General features: G+C 40.8%; 1 protein-coding gene across 2 annotated transcripts in view; it reads left to right on the plus strand.

The window, feature by feature from the left end:
* The first annotated feature begins 4,287 nt into the window (after positions 1-4,287).
* The window catches only part of AMOTL1 (angiomotin like 1), a 147,657-nt gene continuing 124,948 nt past the window's right edge, over positions 4,288-26,996 (plus strand). For both annotated transcript variants that reach the window (XM_055320824.1, XM_055320825.1), the window contains exons 1-2: positions 4,288-4,443; positions 24,420-24,554. In XM_055320824.1, coding sequence (XP_055176799.1) covers positions 24,446-24,554 — 109 coding nt within the window. In that variant the 5' untranslated portion in view covers positions 4,288-4,443; positions 24,420-24,445. The remainder of the gene's footprint in view (positions 4,444-24,419; positions 24,555-26,996) is intronic.

The following is a 26,996-nucleotide window of genomic DNA, read 5'->3' on the forward strand; positions in this document are numbered from 1 at the left end:
ATTCGACATACAACAAAACAGGAAAACATGACTTATTTTAAAGAAAAAAGACAATTGACAGAGACCAACTCTTAGATTAGGCAAGAACTTTAAGGAAGTTACTACAAATATGGTGAAGTATATAAAGGAAAATAAGATCATAATAAATGAAATTATAGAAATCTTAGTAGATAAATAGAAATTATAAAAAGAATCAAATGAAAACATAAGAGCTGAAAAATAAATATCTTTAAAAACTTAATGGATGTTCTTAAAAGCACAGGGAAATGAAAGAGGAAAAAGTGAATTAAATAGAAGATAGATCAATAAGAAAGATCCAAACTAGGAAATAGAGATTTAATACAAGTGCAGAGGCTCATAGATCTTTGCAACAATATCAAAAGGTCTAATACACATGTAATTGGAGTCCTAGAAGGTAGGGAGAGAGAAAGAGAGAGAGAGAGAGAGAGAGACCCAGAAAAGTATTTGAATAAATAATGGGTGAAAAGATTATACATATGATAAAAGACAGATATTTAAAGACTTTAAAACCCCAATAAACACCAAGAAAGATTTATATAAAAAACCCAACACAACAAAACCAAAATAAAAACACTTAGGCAAGCCACAGTCAAACTGTAAAAATCAATGATAAAGAGAAAATCAACAAAACAATGCTGTGAGAAAATTGAGATGTAAACAAATGGAGATATGCCAAGTTAATGGATTGCAAGACTCAGTGCTATTAAAATGGTATTCACGAAATTTATCTATGGATTCAGCACAATCCTAATCCTAATCCTATGATGCTTTTTAGTCAAAATTGACAAACTGATACTAAAATTTCTGTAGAAATGCACAGAACATAGAATATTCAAAGTCTCAAAAAAAGAAGTCAAAATTACTTTACCACTGGACTTCAAAACTTACCCTAAACAGTGTGGTGCTAAGACAAGGATCAACAGATTGGTAGGACAGAATAAAGAGCCCAGACAGAAATAGACCCACGCTTATATATTTGTTTTATTTTTGACAAAGTTTTCAAATCAACTCAATTGGAAAAGAAAAGGATTTCGACAAGCGGTGTTGAAATAACTCCATATTCACATGGAAAATATCAACCTTGCCCTAAATCATACTACCCACAAAAATCAATTTGTTATGGACCACAGGCCTACACAAAATGGCTAAAACTATAAAATTTCTAGAAGAAAATATAGGAGAACGTCTTTATGACTTGGAGGAAGACAAAAACCAAAAAAGAAAAAATAAACTTAGTCAAAATGGAATCCCTGTTCATCAGAAGAAACACCATTAAGAAAATGTCCTGCCTCTGCAGACCACAAGGCAGGGGAAAATATTAGGGAAATGTCCCTGACAAAGAATTGGTACCCTGGATATATTAAGAACTCCTAAAACCCCATAATAATATGACAAACAACTCTGTTTAAAACTGGCTAAAATATTTGAACAGAGACTTCACAAAAGATGGTATATGGATGGCCCATAAATGTTGAATGAAAACACATACAACAGCCTTAGTTATCAAGGAGATGCAGGTTAGAGCCATAGTGAGATATTGCCCCCATACTCACCAGTGTGGCTGAAGTTACACTGACAGCACCAAATGTTGTCAGAACTTTCGATGAAGCAACTAAAACTCTTATACATCGTTGGTAGGCAAGGAAAATGGTATGAGAATATTGGAAAATATGTAAATTCATTTTTTTAAGATTTTTATTTATGTATTCATGAGAGACACAGAAAGAGAGAGAGGCAGAGACACAGGCAGAGGGAGAAGCAGGCTTCATTGCAGGGAGCCCGACGTGGGACATGATCCGGGGTCTCCAGGATCACACTCTGGGCTGAAGGCGGCACTAAACCGCTGAGCCACTAGGCATCCCAAAAGGTGTAAATTCTTATAAATTATATAGTTTCTTATAAATTATATACACTCCTCCCCTAAGACCCACTAATTCCACTCCTAGGTATTTACCCAAAGGATTATGAAAACGTGGCACAAAAGGATGTGTCCAAAAATGTTTATATTAGCTGTATTCATCATAGTCTTAAACTGGAAGATCAGGTGTCCATCAATAGAAGACTGGATAAACAAACTATGGCATATTCATTCAGGAAAATACTACTCATCAATGAAAAGAAACCAACTACTGGTGCAAGCGACAACATGGATGGGTAAATCCTAAAAACCTCCTGAATGAACAAAAATTTCCGGAAAAGAATACACATTTTATTATTCTATTTATATGAAATACTAGAATAAGCAAAACTGATCTATGGTAAAAAAAAATCAGATGCATTCTCACTAGAAATGCTGAACCAGGAGTTTGCTGGAAAGGGACATGGGGAAACTTTCTAGGGTGATGATTATGTTCTGTACCTTGATAGGGATTTGAATTGCATAGGTGTATGTATTTATAGGAACTCATCAAATGACATGCTGGTGATTTTTGCATTATACTCTATATGAATTTTATGTGAAAAGAAATTGTAAACAAAAATTGGAATTATAAACAAATTTTCAGTTTTTGTTAATAATATTGAAGTATTTGGGGGTACATATCAATATCTACAACTTACTTTGGAACACCATAAAAATAATTAAATGAGTTGCTGGATGGATAGAAAAAAATCAATTTTTGATAAAGCAAATATAGTAAAATGTCAACTGAAGAAACTATGTTTGGAAATGTTATGATAGAATGTTGAGAACAAAAGACAATTGAGGCTAATTGGCAGATCACCTGAAAGATAGTCCTGGCCCTAGAAAAAGATGCTAGAATCTAGCTGATGTATAGGGGAACACTATAGACAAAGGAGGCTTCTGAGTCCAGAAACTGGCTTTCTTCACTCTCTTGTAACTTTGGCAATGAACCTAGGGGCTGAGGCATTCCGTAAGACTACGGGCTCATGGTCTCTGCAGTTGGTGACTTTAAGAGTTCTCAACAGATCTGTTCTAGAAATCTGGAACAGAGAGAGGTTGTCTGTTACCATTTATAGTCTCTCCTGAGTACATACTGTGTGCTATTCTCTGTGCTTGGCTTTGAGGATACTTTGATGAACTGAATAAAAATGGCTCCTGTCCCTTTTTGATCTTACTATTGATAAAAAAAATCTGCTCCTCTTCTACTTCTGACATTATTTGTACCCCAACCAGAAGACTTGCAAATCCTTTTACAAACCTTGTTGACATTCCTGAAATCTCTCAGTTCAAAAAACCCCTGGCCAATGTTGAACCTGAATACTTCTATCTAAACAGAAAGAGGTTTTTTCTTGTTTTACACTCTTGGGAGTGAAACTTAACACAAGAAGATCCCCATTGCCTCAGAATAGCTCAGCAAGATATTGGACACATGCCTCGTGACCCAAAGTTATCTACACTCTCTTGAAGTAGAGGTATGAGAGAGAAGGGTAGTAGGCTGCTAAACTCGACTCTCTGCCCCACTTCCAACACAGGTCCATTCCTTGCCGTGGTGCCACAGCCAGAAGTCCTCCCCAGAGTTTAGCGTGGGGACATGGCATCAAGGAGAGGTAGTACTGGCCTACTCAGTAGCTTGACATAACCTTGAATCCCATATTACGAATCAGATTGCTCCAGCCACCTTTAGCATACAAAAGAGAAAATTTCTTACTTAAACATCTGTTTTCCCCAACATTCTTGGTGGAATGTGGACATGTTTTGAGTTAACTATTTATGTTACAATTGACTCCAAATCAGTTGAGTGGCACCCTATTCAATAAAAAATAAATAAAAATCTGTTGCCTTCATTAGAAGGGCTGTCCCGCTTTCTTTCTGTACAGTGACTCATCCCTTTGCTCAACTGAATACTCTGCCCTCTGCCCAGTCCAGACCGTCACCTATTTGTCACCTTTATATGCTTACAAATCCACCAGGTCTGAAAAACACTTAGCAAGGTGATCATTGCAGCTTCTCACTGCCCCTCCCCCTGACTGAAATATCTTTGTTTCTTCTCTGTCCTTTGTTTTTTCTCCTTCTCCAAGAATGTTTACCTCTCAGAAGTTTAAATATCTGTTTTCCTTCCCTAGAATGCTATTTTTCAGACAACTGGATTCTTGGGAGGTAGTGATATAACTTGGGGAAATAAGTGCATGTTTCCCTATCTCTGGTGCCAGTTAAAGTGATTGGTGTTCAAGACTTTCGGAAGCTCTTTGAAAACAACAGGGCTAGTCAGATTCCAGCAATTTACCTTCTGAAGGCTGAGCATGTCTGGGCAGTAGCTGCATAATTTGGATGGAGTCATCACTGATGAGACAGAGTTGGCTCAGCCAGGGAGCACTCATTGCTCTTTTAAACTCTACAGCACCAGGGATGAAGTCACCTTTCTTCTTTTAAAACCAACAGATTTGCCCTGTAAGTCCCTCTCACTTCTGTTAGAACTTGGTGGTTTTTTTCTACTGCCGATCACCGAGACCTTCTCTCAGGTAAGGAAGCTCTGATTTTGTGAGGTTTCTACCCAGAGAAGCTTGATTTGAGGGGGATTTTGGAAGGCATATCTGGGTAGAGTTGGAGTCAGGTCAAGGGACACACTATGTGGGGAGGAAGGTTGGTTCCTGGCCAGCTAGTCTCCACCTGGTGGGCTGGCAGGCTCTGAGCTGGGTGAGCAGAACCCCACGCAGCTCAGAGTTGCAGTGGCAGGTTCTCGAAGTGGGCATGGAAATCTAATCTGGGCTTGGTTTCGGCTGCCTGTTCTGGTAGTTGTACAACAAGCACATTGGTGAAGCAGCTACAAGTGGTCTCCTCTGGGCTGGGGCCGTCCTAACTGCTTTGCCATCCTTACAATTAGCTTTGTGTTTGGGGTAGAACCCTTCTAGGGTCTCATGGTAAGAGCTGATGTGCAGAAAAGCAGCAGCTCTCTGGGGAGCCTTCATTTGCTTGAATGCTTCCCTTCTTCCTTAGAGTACAGCAGGAGACAAAGGGGCCTAGGCTCCCTGTTGTAACATGCAGGGACCTTGTGTAAACAATGGCTGTGCTGCTATGTGGGGCGGAAGTGTATGAACATGTCTGAGTGCCTGTCCATACAAATTCTAAGAAAAGAAGCATGAGTTTTGGTGTGTGTGTGTGTGTGTGTGTGTGTGTGTACGTGTGCATGTGTGCGTGTGTGTGCGCGCGTGTGTGTATGCAGGTAGACCTGCAGTCCTAGGGACTTGCTAAAATCTCCCTGCAACGCTTTTGATGAGTTATATGAGGCCCTGTCACTGATTGAATCATACAGCTCTTATTAGCTCTGGAAGTCTCAATAAAGACATCTTGGTTATGACGGAGGCGCTGCAGGGTGATAAATGGCTTTTGGAGAGAGACAGACTTGAACCACTGGGAAGGGAAAACGTTGAGAATTACAGAGCCTCTTTATTCCTTGACACAGAACCCTGCCACACATGGTGTTCAGTGTGCTCATCTGTAACCTTTGAAGGGAGCAAAAAATCTCATTTAGATAAGAGACGCTTGTTTTGTTTTCAATGCCATTGCATACTGGCTGCCAGCTCTTGCTTACATGTTCACCTCAAACTTGGCATGCCCAGAACTCATCCTTACCTAAAATCTGCTCTCCTTTCTGTTCCCCTAGCTCAGCAGAAAGCTCCTGGTTTCCCATAACAGATTTCTAGACTTCATCTTTGACCCCTCCTTCATCCTCGCACTTCCACGTCCAGTTTGGCAACACATCTGACATTCTGCCTCCATATTATCTCTCAAAGTCATCCATTCTTCCATTTCCATGGCTCTTTTCATAGTGTAAGCCATGATCACCCCCCTTCCGGGAATATGGGAACCTCTCATCCAGGCTTTTTCTCTCTTCTGACCTTCCCAGTACAGCCAGCATGATTCTGCGATGGTCAATCAGCACCTGCACAATCCAATCAATCACTAATCTGGTGATCCCGCCTTCTTAATATCCCTCCAAAATTTTCACATCTCTCCCTCTCACCACTGTTACCTTGGTCCAACCCACCAACCCCCTTTCCCTGAGTTATTATGATAGCCTTGAAGCTGACCTCCCTGCTACCAGAAGACACTTTAAAGTTCTTACGTTTCCAAGCTTCCAAAGGACATCTTGTACAAGAGAAGAACTTGAAGCACTTATTACGCTATCTGGGGTTTAGAAGCATCAGCATTTTTATGACTTTTGTAGATGCTTTGAGGAGGGAGGCAGAGAGAATGCGGGAAGGTGGGGGGATGGATACTGCAGTGGGAAGATATGGTCTGAGGAATATGTCAAGCTCATGCCTTGGTACCATGCAGGTTTACATTTGAATCCCAGCTCCTTTTCCTGGTGTGGCTGAGACCAAATTGGTAAGCCTTCTTGAGACTCATTTTCCTCCACTGTGAAATGGAATGGAAATAATAATGCCAACATCACTAGGTGAATGTAACAGTTAAATGAGAAGGCTCTGAAACCCAGCAAGCTCTGAAACCTAGCAATTAAGAATTTTTAGTTCTTTTCCTTCTTTCCGTTCCTTTTAAGGCTTATAATCTCTAACTATCATGTATCTTGGATGTATCTCTGTGTGTGTGTGTGTGTGTGTGTGTAATTATCTGTTTTTGGCACAGTGGGAAGAAGGAATGGCAAAGAAATACATGAGAACTCTCTTAAAAGAATTTGCAGTTTACTTAGGGAGGCAAAGCAAACCTCAGTAGTATAAAAACATCTATAAAACAAGCTTTCTGCAGTTGTCATGTGTATACTACCAGTTGAGTACATATGCAGGAAGGGCTTGTGCAAACAGGTCTGTGAATACTTGTAGAAAGCGTGTAAGTAGATCCGTATCAAGCAATTTTAGATTTCAGATCACTGGGGACTTTAGAATCATCAGCCTCTCTGATGTTGAAGCAAAACTTCCCAGAAGACTTTATACTTTTAGAGTGACTTAAAGACATGCAGATTAAGTGACACACAGCGTGTCTGAGACTTTACGCATTCATTTGTTCATCAAAATGATGAACATTTATTGAGCACCTATTCTGTGCCACATCCTATGCTGTACAATTTCTTTGCAATCTTTCCATAGGACATGGATGATAACTCTCCTGTTGAATTCCAGGTAGCCTTAGGGAATTGTTTGACCAATAAAATAAAAAGAAAGTGACATTGGGGATATCCATGGCTAGGTTCTAAGGAGCTTTGCAGCTTCCTTCTGGGGATTCTTGGCTTACTCACTCTGGGGGAGGACAACCATTATGTAAAGTCATGTTGTGGGTAATCTGGGTCTTGGGGAAGGGGTGGAGGGGGGAGCACTGATTTGTAGCATTTGCCAGTTTTCATAGTATGAGTACTCCCTCCCACCATGACTGATTTCAGGCTATCAAAGTGATAGCACCAAATGCACAGTTGGAAAGAAATACACAGAATTGGCTCTTATAGGCTGGTAGGAACCAGCCTCGGTGTGTGGCTGCCAATTCCTCTGAGACTGCCATGATGCGAGAAAACTAGCTAGGTGGACAGGCTACATGGAGAGAAGCCCAACCAGACCCAGATTTCCAATCATTAGGCTCCAGTAATGAAGACTTCAGATGAGTCCAGATTCGGCTACTAGCTAAGTGCAGCTGGATGGAGGACCCTGTCTGGGAACTGCTCAGCTCAGTTCCAATGACCCACAGAACCCTAAGAGATAACAATTTATATCATCTAAGTTCAGAGGTGATTGTTCTGTGGCAAAAGATAACTGGAACAAGGTCGTAGTCTTGTTTCTGCAGAAACCAGCCTGGATGAAGCCCCCCAGGGAGTGTGGAGGAGTAGAGGAGTCTATCCAGAGAATTTTTGCTCATAGTCTCAGGCCTCAGATCACAAAGGAGAAAAAGGCCTGAGGAAGAGACTCAACTACTTTACCAACTAGTTTTACTGCTATAACTAAATCAGTGAAAAACAATTCTTTTACACACACACACAGACACACACGTACACTTACCTCTCTCATCTTCTGCTTCCATCACTGCCCAAAGCTTTGCCTGATCACTACTTGCTCTTTGGGCTCCATTTCATCTTCTGTGTGGGATCCGCGGGGAAGGGGAGAAGCAGACAGAACAGACCAATCAGAAGTCAAGGAAATACCCCAGCCCTGAGGGCTGGTGGCAAGCCACTGAGACCCCTAGGTAAGACCTGCAAAAGAGGAATTGAAACAGGAGGCTTAGGGAAGATCCATGGATGAGTGGTTAAAGCATGAATTTTGATATCACATGACATGGATGCCAATCTGCCTTCTGACATTTTCTAACTGGCTGACCTTGGAAAATATGTCTCAACATCTCCATTCTTGGTTTCTTCATCTTTAAAATATGAATATAATGCCATCTCACAGAGTTCTCATGAAGATGACATGAGATGATGTTTGTAGAGTGCTTAGCACCTGAAGATGTCATGTTGAATTAGCAGCAGTTAACAGTAGTAGCAGTAGTGGTAGCATTGGAGTCACATTGGTGGTACTGTTGACACAAGTTCCAAAGCCACAGGCTCCTTGGTAAGCCCTGAGCTTTAGTCCATCTGTCACACAACAGGTGCCCAAAGCGAGTATTCGATAAATACATCAGACTGAATATCTAAATTTGGAATATTCCACCATCATTTTTAACAAAGATTTTATTATTTATTTATTTATTTATTTATTTATTTATTTATTTATTTATTTATTTATTTATTTTGAGAGAGAGAGAGAGAGAGTAGAGTGAGGGGGGAGGGGTGGAGCGAGAGGGAGAAACAGACTCCCACTGAGCAGGAGGGCTATCATAGGGTTCGACCTCAGGACCCTGGGATCACAACCTGAGCCAAAGGCAGACACTCAACCCACTAAGCCACCCAGGCACCCCTATCATTTCTTTCTTATCATCCCCCAAATAAATTTCCAAGGGCTTAAAAAGCCCAAGTATGTATTATTTCTCCTTCAAGTGTGCAGTATGAACCAAGACCATATTTTCTCATTTCTTATGAGTCCTCTTCATACCTTCTACTGTGTAATAGGTAGCTGAGTTGTTCAGTGCTCAATATATTTTAACTATTATTATTTTTAAAATTCTATTTAAGGACAAATTGAAGTTGGGTGACTTATGCTGGGATCCTGGATCCAGGGTACCCCAGAAATCTTAAGGTTACCCATTTACAGATGCCACCACTTTGGTAGGACAGTCAGGGTGAAGGATAACATGATTCTTGAGAGCAAAATCTGAGTGTTAAGTTCCCTTGCTTTATTTATACTTTGTGAACAAGAGTTACTAAAATTTTAATCTATGCACTGACTTTAGGCAGACTTGTCTCATGAAATTTATGGTTAGTCCAGTCATGTGGATTTTTTTAAACAAAGAATGATGGAAATATTCTGTTGAAGAATAGCTGAATTGTGTGTTTTTTTTAAAAACTTGTAATATGAAATATTTATAGATTTGTGAGTGTGTGCCTGCTTTGCTCTGCCTCTGATAATGTTAACATTTTATGTAACTATAGCATAGTATCAAAACTAGGTAACTGACATTGGCACAATCCAGAGACCTTATCAATTAGAGTTTATCACAGGTTTTACCAGTTATACATGTACTCATTTGTGTGCATGTATGTAGTTATGTGTAATTTTTTATCATGTTAACTTTATGTAACTACTACCATAATCAAGATACAAAACTGTATCATCACCACAAGTCTCTCTTCTACAACCCCTTTGAATCTACCACTCATTCTTAACCCTTTGAAACCTTCAGTCTGTTGTCCATCTCTGTAAGTTTATTATAGGAGCACTATATAAATAGAATCATGCAGTATTTAAGGATTTATTTATTTATTTATTTATTTATTTATTTATTGAGAGAGGGGGAGAAAGAGAAAGAGCACGAGTTGGGGGCAGTGCAAAGGGAGAGGGAGGAGCAGGCTCCCCTCTGAGCATGGAGCTGGACGTGCGCAGGGCTCCATCCCAGGACTTGGGATCATGACCTGAGCCAAAGGCAGACACTTAATTGACTGAGTCACCCAGGGGCCCCAGAATCATGCAGTATTTACATCATGCATGAGACTGACTTTTTCCACTCAGCATAATTTCCCTGAGATCCATCCAGGTTGTTGCATGTATTAATAATTGATTCTTTTTTGTTGCTGAGTAGTATTCCACAGCACAGATGTACCACGGTTTGTTTAATCATTCACCCACTGGAGGACATTAGGGTAGTTTCCAGCTGGGGGTTATTCCACATAAAGCTGCTGTGAACATTTGTGTGCAAGTTTCTGCGTGAGTGTAAATTGTCATTTATCTGGAATAAATGGCTGAGAGTAGAGTATCTGGGTCTTCTGGGTAAGTCCATTTCTAGTTTGAAAATGAATTGCCAAATTATTTTCTAAAGTGGCCATAATCTTTTGCATTGTACGAGTAATGGAGTTTTTCTGCATCGTCGTCATCAGCATTTGGTGTTATCACTATGTTTAAGCCACTCTAATAGGTGGGTAGTGATATCTCATTGAGATTTTAATTTGCATTTCTCTAATGGCTAATGGTGTTGAACATCTTTTCATGTGCTTATTTGCCATCTGTGTAACTTCTTCAGTGAAATTTCTATTAATGTTCTTTGCTCATTTTCTAATTGGATTGTTCTTTTACTGTTGGGTTTTGTGAGTTCTTTATATATTCCAGAGACATGTCCTTTCTCATATGTGCAGTTTAAAATATTTCCCCCTTCTCTGTAAATAGGATTTTTCATGGAGTAAAAGTTTTTAATTTTGGCGAAGTCCAATTTATCAATTTTTCATTTTATGGAAAAATTTCATTTTTTTTTTCTCTTAGTACAAAGTAAAAGAACTTTTGCCTGGTCCTAGTCCTCAAAGATTTTATCCTATCTTTTTCTAGAAGCCTTGCAGTTTTACATTTAAGCCTGTAATCTGTTTTAAAATAATTTTTGTATAAGGTATCAGGTTTGGGTTGAAGCATGGTACCAAGCCCAAACACTATACAGAAAAAGATTGGTATATTTAAATACATAAAGTGTGTATAAAACATATAGACAAAAATAGTATAAATGAAATAAAAATACAAATGACAGAAAAGTTATTTGCAGTACCTATATAACATAGCAAAATATATTTTCCTAAATATAAATTTCCTAAAATTTAAGTAGTACATCAAAAAAAAATTGAGTAAACATGGACGAAGCACATGAACAGGCTGCTTGGAAGAAAAGAAATACAAATGGCCAATAAACTTAAGAAGGGATGATAAGCCCCCAATTTAAGAAGCACAAATTAAAAGTGAGAAAACTTGCCTCTTTATTACAAAAGAATTATAAAATTAACGTGCATCACAAAAAATGTAAAAAACATAAAAAGTATATAATGTTAAATGAATGTTTCCTTCAAAGCCTCATCATACCCTCCCAAGACTGAAATCTTTCTTCCTTAGAAATAATCTCTATGGGGGATCCCTGGGTGGCGCAGCGGTTTGGCGCCTGCCTTTGGCCCAGGGCGCGATCCTGGAGGCCAGGGATCAAGTCCCATGTCAGGCTCCCGGTGCATGGAGCCTGCTTCTCCCTCTGCCTGTGTCTCTGCCCCTCTCTCTCTCTCTCTCTGTGACTATCATAAATAAATAAATAATTAAAAAAAAAAAAAAAAAAGAAATAATCTCTATGAAAAGTTTACTCTTCCTTCCAGCTCTTTCTCTGGGTGATTAGAAGTGTGTCTGTATGTGCATATGTGTATGTGTTTCCTTCTTATACATATTAGATTGTCTTTGCAAATTATTTTGCACCTGGCTTTCTACAATTCACATCACAATCATAACTTTTCATTTAGACTCTTAAAGTCACCTAATTTGTTTAAATGGCTGCCTAGGATTTAAAGTATAACTACACTTTATTTTATGTAACTATTTATTGAGAGGCATTCAAGTGTTTCCTTTTTTCTTTCATTACAGGGAATGCTGCGTTGTGTATATATTTTTGTATTCACTTGGTTTATAGCTGTTCTGTAGAATAGATACTCAGAAGTGAAATTGCTGGATCAAAGGACACATGAATTTTATATTAGAGAATATGCCAAAAAAAAAAAAAAAGAAGAAGAATATGCCAAATTGCCATTTTAAAAGCTTTCCCGGGCAGCCCCGGTGGTTTAGCAGTTTAGCGCCACCTTCAGCCCCGGGCCTGATCCTGGAGTCCCATGTCAGGCTCCCTGCATGGAGCCTGCTTCTCCCTCTGCCTGTGTCTCTGTCTCTGTCTCTCTCTCTGTGTGTGTGTGTCTCTTATGAATAAATAAATAAAATCTTTAAAAAAATCCCTTAACTTTAAAAAAAATAATAAAAGCTATCTCAATTTATTCTTCTACCAAAATGTGAGAATACCTATTTCTTCAAAAAGTCACCATCTCTTGATATTGACCAATGCTTTAGAACACTTTGACAATGTGATAAGTGAAAAAAGTCAGCATTGTTTTAATCTGCATTCTTGGAGTATTGAAATTGAACGTGTTTTTATACATTTATAGTTCATGTCTGTTACTCTGTTAATTGTCAGTTTATAGCTTTGCTTCTCTCTCTGTTGATTGTCATTTTCCTATTGCTATGTGAAACTCTTTTATAGTCTGGACATTAATCTCTTTATACATGTTGTAAATATCATCTTCCTTCACTTGTTTTTATTTTACTTTTCTTTATTGTGTCTTTTCTGAGAAGTTTTAATTTTATGTAGTACAATCTGTCTATCCTTTATTTTATGACTTCTAGATTTCATATATTAGCAAAGTTTTCCCACTCAGGATCAAGTTATTTCTTCTGATATGCATAGGGATTTGTTTTTATTGTTTAGATCTTTTATTTGTCTTGAATTTATTTATACTGTGAAATAGGAGTCCACCTTAAAAAATAGCCAATTAACTTAGAACTCTTTATTGAATAGTCTATCCTATCCCCACTGACTTGAAATGCCAATTTTCCCATATGCCAAATCAATGTCACTGATTATTTTGTAAACTTTTTAGTCTATTGGAATAAATAATTTATCTATTCTGCCAACAAATCATGTTGTTTTAATCACTGTAGCTTTATAACTTGTTATATTATAGAAATATATATATTATATATATATAAATATAGATGTATATTTGAGGTACCTTCCCTCTCAAATCCTGTCATTATTTTTCTTTATCAATAGTTTCTAGATTAATAACCAAGATATGTAAGAGAAAAAGCCAGCCACAGGAAGAAAAGATATGTGTGAGTTTGTATATGCATGCATATGTGTGTGTGTGTATATATATATATATATTAACATTCATAAAAATATGTTTATACCCTTGTAAATATATATGAAAAAGTATGTGCATATATATGCATGTGTGTATTATATACATGTATATATTTGCATAGGTACAGATAATTCTTGGTAGGGCATGCCAGACACTATAATTTCCTCCAGGGAGTGGGACTGTTGGGGATTCTATTGATGAGTGAGGTTTACTCTTCACTTTGCATCATTCCCCACTTCTTATGTATCCTTGGAAAAATTTGCACTTCTTTTGTAGTGAAAAACAGTATAGGACTTTCTCTGCCAGAAACCCAAGCTGCATATCCTGTATATCAGTGTTTCTCAACCACAGCTACACATTAGAATGACTTGGGGAGCTTTTAAAAAGTATAGATGTCAGGGACCAGCCCCCAGAGCTTCTGTCTTCATAGCTTTGGGAGAAATCCTGGGCCTCAGCATATTTTAAAAGGACCCCAGGTGGTGCCAATATGCAGTCACAGTTGAGAACCATTGCTGTAGATGATGTGAGGCTTAAAGGGTCCCCAGAAGGCCACTGCGATGAGGTCTTTTCAGAATATAATTACTTGGAAATGCAACCCAAAGTAATCCATCACTTCTCTGTCAGGCTAAGTGTTGGCATGAGACTGAGTGCAAACAAGTTTGGAGGAGAGTGGTGGAAAAGAATTTTGCCTGAATGTGTGTGAAAGTATCCATCTCTGTGGTAGGCCTTTTTGTTGAAAGGTTTAGACTCATTCAGGCTTCCTCAACACATAAGGGATTCTTTTTTTTTTTTTTTTCACATAAGTGATTCTTTTAAAATAATCATGACCATAAAAGATACAGGAATCTCATGGAAAACCAGAAACAGCACGATGGCTGTGCCTCAGAAGCCCGGAATGTGGGTTGGTACTGGAAGGTTCCAAGAGACACTCCAGGAGCCAGGGTTACTTGGAGACCCTCCTCTAGGAGACTTTCAAAATTCTTTCATCTGGAGAATTGCTTTGTTAAAATGAAATGGCTTTTGGAAGCCTAATCTGGGAAACAGATCAAAGAAGAAATTAAAGAAGCCTGAGGATTGACTGGAAACCCAATGTTATTGTAGCTCTGCTCCTTATGTGTGTCTTCCTCTGATGCTTCTCCCCAGTGGTTGACTGATTCTGCATCTGTATTCCTGACAGAGGATCTAATTGACCCAGCTAGTCTGCAGTGGTCAGTCCCTGGCTGGGTGGGCTTTTTCACACCAGGTAACTGCAGAGATGGATCGAATCATTCATGGTGTCCTGTGCTTACCACCCCTGGTCACCCGAGCCAGAGAGGGTACGGGGAGGAAAAGTGAGCGCATGAAACAGCCTTGGGGTTGCAGGGAGAAGGTGTGGGTGAGACAGTTTCCCTTAGAATGAGAGAGTGGGGAGAACATGGATCATTCTTAAGATGTACAGGCCAAGGGGATCCCTGGGTGGCGCAGTGGTTTGGTGCCTGCCTTTGGCCCAGGGCACGATCCTGGAGACCCAGGATCGAGTCCCGAGTCGGGCTCCCTGCATGGAGCCTGCTTCTCCCTCTGCCTGTGTCTCTGCCTCTCTCTCTCTCTGTCTATCGTGAATAAAAAAAAAAAAAAAAAAAAAAAAAAAAAGCCAAGCCCTAAGTTTGTCCTCAGCGAATGCTACATTGGAGGATGGTTTCTTGTGGGGTTTGAAGCTGCTTCAATTCAAACCAAAGTGTATCAACCCGTCAGGAATGGATAAGTGGCCCTTGCACTCTGAATATCTCTAAAGGTCTTGTTTAGCTCTACTAAATTGGGCTTTTAAAAGGTCTTTACAGCCTAGGAATTCAGGAGAATGGAAATCATTTTCCCTTGGGATTAGGTCTGGGCCTTAGGTGGCTGCAGAGCCCTTGAGATGTGACTCATGCAAATTGACAGGTGCTGTAAGTGAAAATACACACCTGAGTTTGAAGCCTTGGTATGAAAAAAAAAAAAATCTCATATTGTCATTAGTACTTTTTTATACAGATTATATGTTGAAATACTATTTTGAATATAGTGGATTAAATAAATATATATTATTAAAACTAATTTCACCTGTATTGTTACTTCTTTTAAAAATTTAGAAAAAAAAATGTTAATTATACATGTGGCTCAAATTTTCTTTCTAACCAACAGTCATCTTAGATGGTGACTCTGAGGGGTACCTGGGTGGCTCAGTTGGTGAGCATCTGCCTTCAGCTTGGGTCATGGTCCCAGGGTCCTGGGATAGAGCCCCCGAATCAGGCTCCCTGCTCAGTGAGGAGTCCCCCTTTCTCTCTCCCTCTGCTGCTTCCCTTGTTTGTGCTCTCTCTCTGTCAAATAAATAAGTAAAATATTTAAAGAAAAAATACGGTAGCTCTGACATCTTCCCCTGCAGAGGTTTGTAAAGATCTGTATATGAGGGACACCCAGGTGGCTCAGTCAGTTAAGCATCTGCCTTCAGCTCAGGGTCATGAAATCGAGCTACACATCAGGCTCCCTGTGCATCCAGCTGGAAGACTGCTTCTCTCTCTCTCTCTCCAAAATCAATAAATAAATCTTTAAAAAAATCTGTATATGAATGACAGTCTTTTGCAGTGGGGCCCACTTTAATACCTGGTTCTCAATCAGAGCTGTGCCAGTTTGGTTTATCATCAGAGCTGCAGTAATTTGTATTATTCTGGCTCCTTGTCTCTGTCTCCCAGAATGCAGCCCAGTTCCTGTTCTCAAACAGAACCACTTAATCCTCTCCTGTGGTTTCCCAATATGCCACACTGAGGTGGCATTGTTTCTGGCTCTGCCTGAGCAAGTTCTGATGCAACTTTTATCTGCCTCTTGGCCTCTCTTGCTCCTTCCCGTCTCGTCCCCCTGCCTTCCTAGGACTGGTGCACAGCAGGTGTTTCACATGGGTACTCTCAGGCACTTTTTACACATGTCCTTTCCCTGCAAGTGTGTTCCAGCCAGCAGCCTTGCTTTGGGGACAGATGACTGTTTCCTAATGCCCTGTCACAGTTCATCCTGTTTCCCCTAGGAATGAAGTTTGCAGATGGGACTCAGTCACTTCTGGAATTTTATCTGTTTTAGGAGTTCATAATGATTTTAATAAAACCAACTACTATCACCATTTTTTGGGCCAGAATCTATACTAGGTACATTACAGGTATGTTCCATTTAATCCCTATAACAACCCCACAGAGTGTGTGCTGTGATCCCCAATTAGAGATGGGGAAAATGAGGGTCAGCAAAGTTATATACCTTGCTCTAAGATCACTGCTAGAAAATGGTGGACCTGGGATTCAAATCTACATCTGTCGCCAAAGTCCTTGCTCTTACCCCAGTTTAGACTATAAAATACCGCCTCCCACATGCTATCCCACCTCCCAAGTTGGGCAACTACAAGTTGGAATTCAATGCTGCATGGCAGGTGATATCTCTAAGCAAATTTGCTGAATTATGACAGTGCTATGTGCTTGTATATTGATGATTCTCTAGTTGACATATGATTTTCCCAAAACTTTGAGAAAGCTAGAATAATAATAGACTTTATAAGCCCTAATTCACACACTAGAAAAACCACGCTCCAGGGAGATGAGATGATTTGTGCAGGGTCACTAGGTTAAGAAACTAACCCGAGCCACATGAGAACCCAATTTTCTTGAAATATTTATTTTCCTTTATTCTACTTCATCACTGTATACTTAGGCATTGTGCTGCCTGGCTGGCAGAATGTGGAGACAAATCTTTTGTTGTGATTGCTGATAGAACCTTGGGTTATGTGAAGAGTTTGCATGTACAAACTCATTGGAGTCTCCCAGCTGTAGGTATGCAGGGGCATTCACCTAACAAGCATTGCCTGAAGCCACACGTCTGCCAGGCATCGGGCTACTGGGCGACTGGTAGCAATGGAAGTGGGGATAAGACATGACTTTGTCCTAAGGAAACCGCCTCCTGCTGGGCATAGCAATCATCTTGTAAAGAGAATATTATCACCCAGCCAAAAAGCATTGTCCTGATGGAATATAAAATGTTCTGCAAAGCACAAAGGGAGGAGGAAACAACTCTGCCTGGAAAGGTTTCATGGCAGAAGGGACTTCTGAGTTTGGTCTCAGTGGACTGACTTTAGAGATGAAAAGCCTGAGTCACTGAGAGTTCTGCAAAGAACCTCATTATTTTATAACTTCATTAGGTTTCCTAAAAATATGCTTGTTGGAGTAGCTCCTTAGAGAGTAGTAGCATAAATTATTTATTGGAGTACTTAAAATATTAACATCAGTATATTCCACCATACCTTCACAAATACTCTGCTTAGTTAGATGAGCCCATTTGAAATAATGCTTTTTAAGTTACTCAAACTTTCCAATTCTACAAAGCTCTAGTTGACATATGAAACAATAAGAATCCCAGAAGAATCATGTCAACTCTCTAAACATCAGCCCCTTCAGACAGAGGAAAACTCTGTGTCTCTAGCATTTCATGTCCTTTTATTCATGTAAAGAGATATTTTCTTATACAGTGGATACTTAAGAGTACTCTTTTTTTCCAAGTATAAGAGTCTTGTATTATATGTGCTGTTGAATAAGTCTAAATGTAGACTCTGATGTGTTTGGTTTATTTGGAGATGGAAAGAAAAGAACCTTCCAAATTTAGAAATTGAAATTCATTAGAGCCAAACTCTTGGGGCTGCCCAAGAGAAGACTGTCCTCTGTGCTACTGTGGTCCACAAGGTTGCTTGTGATTGAATTTTTCTGAGAGATGATACTAGTACAATAGACTGAATATTTGTGTCCCTCCAAATTGGCAAGTTGAAGGCCTAATCCTAAATGTGATGATATTAGAAGGTGGAGCCTTTCGGATGTGATTGGGTCATGAGGGTGGAGCCCTCATACAAGGGATTAATGCCCTTAGAAACAGAACCCCCCCCCCCCCCGCCCGCGAGCTCTCTAGCCCCTTCTGCCATGTGAAGGTGCAATGAGAAGTCAGCAGTTTGCAACCAAAAGGAAGTCCTCACCAGAACCTGATCATCCTGGCACCCTAATCTTAGACTTTCAGCCTCAAGAACTATAAGAAATAAATTTCTGGTTTTTATAAGCCACCCAGTCAATGGCACTTCGTTATAGCATCCCAAATTGACCTGATCCTAGATAATGGAGGTGTTAGCTAGAAATTTCTAGTTGAGAAGGAAAATCCCATCATGGAACCTCTTCCCTTTTGTGCTTCAGTTTAGTTGTTTTGCTTGTTTTCTGGGTGTGACAAGATAGACTTATACCTTCTACCCATCACCAAGATGGAAGGCTCCTTCTGATTCCTGAGTTCTTGAAGAAGGCCCAGATATGCAAGACTTAGGAGAGCATCAGGACTAGGGTAAAATCTTGATATTCCTGGAAGAGTATCTTATTTTAAAGACTTTGAAGAACAGAAGAAGGGGTAGGAGTTTCTAAAAACGCTCAGCAGTACTGAGGATTGTTGGTGAATATCAATATTTTAAGAAGTTAAAAATGAAGTGCTTGACAAAAGTGTTCATAAATATAATGGGCTGCATGGAGAGAAAGGGAGCTCCCTCCCATTGGTACTATTTAATTACAAGCTGGGTAGTCATATACCGGCGAGTCATGCATAAGGAAAGGGTTGAACTAAAGGTCCTGAGATCCCTACCAAATTCTAGATTCTATTATTACCAATCCCTGGTTTACCTTGTGCATGCCTCTATGCTTGCACTTTGTGTGTTATTCTCTAATGATATGTTTAGGTGTCTGTCTCCCCAACAAGGTTGAAAACTCCTTGAAGGAAGAAGGATTTTTACCCTGTGCCATCCCAAGCATTTAGCACAGTAACCAGAACATAAGAGATACCAAGTAAATATGTATCAAGTGAGTAAATGAATGAATTGTATATATTTATATTAGTGTATATATATATATATATATATATATAGTGTAAGTTATATATATCTTGATTGGTAGAATAAGTCATCAGCAAGTGAACTTGGTTGCTGTAAGGGTGTTCATATTCCTTAGAACCCCTGGTTCTTTGAATACCAAGACGATGCAATATGCCACGTGATTCCCCAAATATGACACATCTATGTAATCTATTCCTTCTCTATAGCTGGAGCTGTATTATGGCAGTTTAGGCGGCATCAAGGCATGGCCAGGGTTTTTCTGAATTTGTATTTCCAGATCTAGTCCCACTGCCAGCAATGACCCTAGAGATGTTGGCTAGAGGTCTGGGTGTGATTCGGCTGCAGGAAATGGGCAGGCATCTGCTGTGGATAATCAGAAGTGTGGTTTCATCACAAGTGTGGCGGGGGCGGGGGGGAGGCAGGTGTATGAAGGGCAGGGGCTCCACTGGCACGCTGGGCAGAGAAGCAGATATGCAAACCAAAGTGGGAGTGTAAGTGGGAGAATCTCAGCAAGTTAGACTGGAGCAGAAGGTCAGAATGGGGCCAAGAAGCAGAGGCAGATAAGGTGTGGTTTTTAGGTGGAGAAATTGCCACAGAAGCAGAGGAGGTGGATGAGGTGGCGAAGAGAATACTTTTCCAAAGGAACACATTAAACTGGGATATGTTGGACAAATAGATATGGAGTGTTTACCTTGTGACTGTTGCTGTACAACCGATGACAAATAAGTAGGATCTCTGCTCTCAGGTACATAAACTATGAACTCAACTCTAACGTATTAACAGACACAATACAGTACAGTGTGATACATGCTGCATGGAGGAAGTGCAGGGAAGTGTGTGGGGAACACATAACCACCCCTAAAATGAGATGGAAAGGACAAGTTGTAGTTAGCAAGGTGAGTCAGGAGGAACAACCTTGCTCGAGCTCTAGAATGGCTGGATGAACATACAAAAGATCAAAGCAGGCAGCTCACGCAGAGATTGTAAATACTCTGCTATCGTTGGGCATTCTACCTGAAGCAGTTCAGACTTTTTCCTGGAAATAACGAGTCACTGGAATATATGAATCAAGGAGCAACACGATCAGATGTGTGTTTTAGAAATATCACTACCACAAAGTGTGGACACTAGGTGGGAGGAAAGGCAGGCCCAGGGACCCACTGGTGTAACTCAGTGGGAGATGATAGTGGTCGAACTGAGAGCAGAGAGAAACAAATGTATTCTTGAGACATCTGAGAGTTAGAATGGACGAAGCATGGTGATTGATCAGATGTGTGATGTGATCAAACAATCCAGGATGGCCTGTTTCTGGCTCAGGCAACTGGGCAGATGGTTTGCTTTAGAGGCAGCTCTGAAAAGACAGGAGGTCATGTCAGTTTAAGGAGACTTCTGGTTGTCAAGGAGCCAAAGAGCTAACCTCCTCAAGTCCAAAGGTCCATTGGTTCCCATATCCTTCTTTCAGGGCAGGCAGGTCTCCTTTGCCAGCTTATCAGTATCTGATATCTGATGAGGGTCCTTGCATACTCCGGTGATTATTGTTTGTGCATCCACTCAATGAAGCGATATTTATGAAAGATCATTGTGTATCCACAGTATCTTGGTATTCCATTGACCCTGGTGTCCAACGATGAGGTGGTTTAGTTCTTCTATTTTTTTCTATGTAATTTTCAGCTTTATCAAAGTTTAGTTGACAAATAATATTCTAAGAAATTTAATACACAAACCTTGGCAATTTGTGTGTACATTGTAAAATGATTCTTCCCATCTCGTTTGCTTATCCATCACCTCACATATTTACCTTTTTTTCTTATGATGAGAGCATTTAAATTCTACTCTTTTAACAAATTTCACTTACACAATACAATGTTACCAATGAGAGTCACTGTGCTGTGCTGTGCATTAGACCTGCAGACACTATTCATCTTACAACTGGAAGTTTGCACCCTTTTACCAACCTCTCCCTACTTTCTCTACCTCCACCCTGGAAGCCACTTTTCTATTCTTTTTCGAGGAGTTCTACTTTTTAGATTCTACACCAAGTGATATCATGCAGAATTTGTCTCTCTCTTCAGCTTATTTCACTTAGCAAAGAGCTCTCCGGATTTACCATATGTGGGTGTGCGCAAATAAAATATTTACCCAGGGGCACCTGGGCAGCACAGTCAGCTAAGTGTCTGACTCTTGGTTTCAGCTCAGGTTGTGACTTCAGGGTCTCGGGATGCAGCTCCACGTAGGGCTCTGCACTCAGCTCAGAAGTCTGCTGGAGATTCTCTCTCCCACTCTCTCTGCCCTTCCCCCCTGCACATTCTCTCTCTCTCTCTCTCTCTCTCTCTCTCTCTCTCTCTCTCTCTCTTTCAGATAAATAAATAAATCTGAAAAAAAAACATTATTCATCCATCAATAAGACACATTGTTTCCATCTGTTGGCTATTATAAATAATGATTCAGTGAACATGGGAATACAGAAGTTCTTTGAAAAAGTGCTTTTCAAAGTCAAATTTACAACTGTAGGATTTCATCAGGCTTTCCCACTCATGCCACCCCACTTTATCCTTTAGAGAAAGTATTTCTTCGCACCTCATTCCCAAGGTGGCATAATTTTGACTTTTTAGTTTTTTCTTCATGGACTTAGTCTTTGAGAGAATTTAGCCTTGGATAGAGGTTCAACACCTTATAGAAAACCCTGAATAAGTTATGGCCAGAGTTCTGGAAAAGGTTTTCTAGGCTCCACACTTTTGCGAGCAACTCTAAGCCTTCCCATGACCGAAGTGGTGGTGTTAGAGTGTCAGTAACAGATGTGATTGCTCGAAGTCTTCCTTGAAATACTTAACATTTGATGCCTTTTCATTTCACATTTTGTGTGTGGCTTTCCCAAGTTGGGGTGTGAAATTCAAACACCAGAGGAACTGGCAGGGTTTGTAGGTCGAATAAAATAATGGGAACCTATGTAGTTCAGATTAAGAAAATAAATGCATGGATGTGAGAATCTAGCCTCACACATCGAGAAGAGATCATCTTACAAATCTGGCTCCTGGGGGCCAAGGGCTGCCTAAACCCCTAGGCCAAGAGGGATGGGGAAAAACATTGTCTAATTAATCAGTAAAGCTCTATTTTTTGCCAAAGAAAGATATTAGAATATCTGACTTACTTCTCAAAGATACTGCAAAGATTAATGAAATGGTTTTGAATGACCATTCTACTGCAAATAAATGTTGCTTTTTAAGGATGTAGTATTATTGTTAATAACACTAAGATACAAGATCTTGAATACTTAGATTGTTGGATTAAATGGTGATGCCAGAGTGATCATGGCTCAGGATTAGATTTCCATTCCAGACATGTTTTTAGTTTTGCACAGAGAGCATGTCTTGTTCTGATGGCAGACTATCTGTAGCCTTGATCAGCCACCTATCACGTGTTCAGGCTGATGTCTCAGTTTGCTAATGGATAAATAATACAGCTTTCTCCACCCACTCATGTGGGTGGATAGGTTGCCTTTGCATGTAAAGCATATTATTATAGGCTGCAAGTCTTGGGAGACTGATCAAGCCTTTAACAACATCTGGTGCTAATTCCTTCATTTACAGTTGAGGAAATTAAGCCAGAGAGAGTAAGTGTTTTGCCCCAAATCACCTAGTGGTGCCAGCTCAAGGGCTAAAATCTGTATTTATTGCTAAATCCAATGTTTTCACTATGACATTGTGCTATATCCCCTCTGGTCTAGGATTCCCTTATAAAACTTTTGGGGGCTTGGATTGAGAACAAATCCTCAGTGAGCCACCAGTGCCCAATAAAGTATAATACAATCTTTCGTACCTCCTGGTGTTCTATTAGAGATTTTTGGTTATTTGTTGCAATTCCTGAGAGTACCAGACTCCTCTAGTTGGACAGCCAAAAGGCAACAAGTCAATGTGCCATGTCTGCAGTCAGGCAGGCAGTGCAGGAACCTGCAGGGCAACTTTCAAGAGCGTTCTAGAGACCATATCAAGCCAGCTGGTCTGATTACAATTAATGATAATCAGTGCCTATCCTAATTAGGCTTATAGGATTTCTGCCCTGGTAGAGATCCCACTTGCTGCATTCCTAGATTAAGTCCATAAGTCATGTTCAATTATTCAGCCATGTCCATTTGAGAACCTGCTACATGCAGAGCTTTATGCAAATCTCTTTGAAATGTAAGCAAAAGATTGGTGGCAACTTGTAATCTTTCCAGATATAAGGAGAGATTCCCCAGGCTGGACTTCTCAGAGGCAGCCAGTGAGGAGACCTTTTTTTTTTTTTTAAAGATTTTATTTATTTATTCATGAGAGACACACACAGAGAGAGAGAGAGAAAGAGAGAGGCAGAGACACAGGCAGAGGGAGAAGCAGGCTCCACACAGGGAGCCTGACGTGGGACTCGATCCCGGGTCCCCAGGATCATGCCCCGAGCCGAAGGCAGCACTAAACCGCCAAGCCACCTGGGCTGCCCATGAGGAGACCTTTTTATGAATGTCAAGGTCTCATGGCATGTGACTTTCTCTCATGGTTTCCAAAGGGGAAATGGAAAACTAACCTCCATGGTCCTCCTTGGCTCTGGTATTTTTCTTTCAAATAATATTTATTATATACCTTTTTCAGACTATAAGAGTAAAGCATGTTTATTGTAGGAAATGCAGAAAATTACAAAGAAAATAAAAAGCACTCATAATTCCAATACCATTCATAGTTACTTTCATTTTCTTCTTTTTTTTTTTAAGATTTTATTTATTTGTTTGAGAGAGAGAGAGCAGGGGGAAAGGCAGAAGGAGAGAGGGAGAAGATGACTCCCCATTGAGCAGGGAGCCCAACACGGGGCTCGATCCCAGGACCTTGGGATCATGGCCTGAGCCAAAGGCAGATGCTTAACTGACTGAGCCACCCAGATGCCCCCACACCGTTTTCTAGTCCAAAATTTTCCAAACTGTGTTTTAGGCATATATAGAAGCATATACCTATTCATTTTCATGAACCTAAGATTCTACTGTATCCTACTCTGAAATTCTAGAAGTCTATGAAACATGCAGAACTCAGCACAGTTCTTTGCTCAAAGCCTGGCATGTGGTAGTTTTGTTAACTGAATGGGGAGGGAAACCATGATGCATGGACTTGACCAGCCTCCTTGGAAGATCTCACACTCAGGGCATGCCCAAATCTTGACAACAATCTTTGCAAACCTAAGAAACATAATGAAATGATTACTTTCCTCCCAGAAAGCTTCTCCTTCCCAGAAGAGCATCAATAATAATTCATCTCCCCCTTTTTTGTGCTCATTATTTATTTCAGGAGATTCTGTTTGATCTGAGAGCTGCATGTGCAAGAGAGCTGCTGGAAGCATGGACCTCAGTGAAAAATGGCCCTTGGAAGAAGGAACCTGGTTGTCCCATGCTGGAATTCATCACTTTGCCAACACCAGAGGAGGTATGGCTGCTTTGATGTCCTTGATATACAGGGTACTCTTTAACTCCTGCGCTCACTGTGTCAACCTAGCTATACTTAGGACGTGCCCGGTGCTATTTGTCTGTTCAAAAGCAGCCAGGTGGAGAGGGGAGGAAGGCACTTTGGAGTCAGGCAGATCTGGGTTCAGATCCTGGATTTCTTTCTTATAAGCTACATGGCCTGAGAAAGTTTGTCATTTTCTCAGCTCTAACGTGAGATAGGAATGCCTATTTCAAAAAAAAAAAAAAAAAAAAAGGAATGCCTACTTCATAGTCCTCCGATAAGGACCGTGAGTAATGCAAGCTGTGATTTACTGGGCCCTTTCCCTATCCAGGTAGGAAATTAGTCATATACCTCCCAGCACCTAACATGTCTAAGGCACTGTATTCCTGCTTATCTTTTTTTTTTTTAAGATTTATTTATTTATTTAGAGAGAAGTGTATATGTGTGTATGTGTGTGCGCACGCACACATGAATGAGGGGAGGAGCAAAGAGAGAGGGAGAGAGAGAATCTCAAGCAGACTCCATGCTGAGTGTGGAGCCATATACGGGGCTCAAATTCAGGCCCCTGAGATCATGACCTGAGCTGAAATCGTGAATGGGATGCTTCTAGCTGAGCCACCCCAGCAATCCTGTGTTCCTGCTTGTCTCCTCTCCTTTCAACAGCCCTGCAAAAACTGGCATTGAGATTAAAGCTGGTATAAACAGAGTAGGTCAGCTCACCTTCCCTTCTTTTTCCCTGCCTGGCATCTGATTAACAGAGCTCAGCATTAAGTGATAGTGATGTTGTAATTTTCCTGGTGTGGAATACACAAATGTAAGAACCATCACCCTCATACAGACCTGTGGGCCTCTTTCTGGTCTAGGTGTCCACGGCCACCACCATCCCCCAAATCTAATGGAGATTTACTTTGGCGATAGGAGCCACTCTGTGGCTAGGGCGACAAAGGCCACTGAGGTTAATGCGTTCACATGTGGTTTTTAGTAAGGTTATGCCTCCCCATTGTTGTTCATTCCTTCATTTCTTTGTTCATTCGACCAATATTGAACATCTCACCACATCCCAAGCCCTTGGGAGCATAAGAGAACAAGATAGGCATAGAGCTCACTAGGCCACAATCTGCTGTGCCCCATCTCTAAAGTGGGGGTAACTTACGCAGCACTGCACCAGAGTACTCTTCCAGCCAAAGCTATGGCACACAATGGGAGACTGCCCACGGAGAAGGGCAATATTTTGAGAACACTTGGATGAGTTCAGCCAAAAGCCAACAGTTGTTTTCTCCTGTCTCTGGCCACCCTGCCTCCCCTAGCCACTTTTTAAAAGTCCTTATGCCAGTAACTCCTCACAGCCCATCGTATACAGTCGAATCTCCTTAGCACCTTAGCTCAATACACAACCCTTCCTCATCAGACCTCTGCCTGCCTCTCTAGACTTATCTCCTGCTATTCGTGACTAAAAACAAACCCCCTCCACTGCCGTACTGACCAGCCTCCGGATCCTTGGATACATCCTGCTCTCGCACACTGAGAGCCTCTGCATAGACAGTTCCTACTATTTGCCTTCTGCTCAACAGGTCCCCACTCATCTCTGAACTTCAGCTGATGTCATCTATTCTGAGGCCTCTTCCTGCCGCCACCCACCCATCTCACCCTTGGTCCAAACGAGGGGCCCAACCTCCGCGTTGCATAGATTCCTGTGTCACAGCACCTACTACACTGTGTTGTGACTGTCCCTAACCTGGACAGCCTGTGGGCTTCCGAGGCAGTCTTGTTTTAGTCACCACTGCATCCCTTTCGAAAGCAGCCTACCAAATAGTTGATGCATGTATACCAGCTGGCTGTCTGGGTGGCTCCATGGGTGAAGCATGGGTAGGACCGCGCCCTATGGGTATGTCTGAGAGCCATTGTGGACTATGGCAACCCAACTGGACTGTGTACAAATGCCCCTGGCGCCACTGCGTCACTTCACGGGACTTTCAGCACACCCATAGCATTTCCTTCCCTGCTCCAGGCTTATTTGCCAAAATCTGCAAGCAGAGGAGAGGAAGGAAGTAGGTGTGCTTGGTCTGATGGTGCTTTTGTAACCTAGGCCATAGAATCACCCATCATAGAATTTTAGAAACCTTCGAGATCATTGTGACAGACAGATGTCTAAAAACTGTGTGTTGTGACCAACTCCACAAACTACCACATCCCTCCATGAGTTCACTCGGTTTTGTATCTACAGTCTTTGGGGCATGGCTTGCTAGTAGTAAGGGGAACCAGACCTGTGTCTTAGACCTGCCTGATGGGGAGTCACTGTTCTCAGGTAAGTGATAAGCTTCGGGGGCTGATGAAGGAGCTTAGCTCTAGTGGGCAACATATACCATGATATGTGGTCTTGGTCCAGACAATCAGATCAGTATGTGATAACGGAGGTGGAGA

This window comes from Nyctereutes procyonoides, unplaced genomic scaffold (genome assembly GCF_905146905.1).
Source record: "Nyctereutes procyonoides isolate TBG_1078 unplaced genomic scaffold, NYPRO_anot_genome, whole genome shotgun sequence".
Lineage (NCBI taxonomy): Eukaryota > Metazoa > Chordata > Mammalia > Carnivora > Canidae > Nyctereutes > Nyctereutes procyonoides.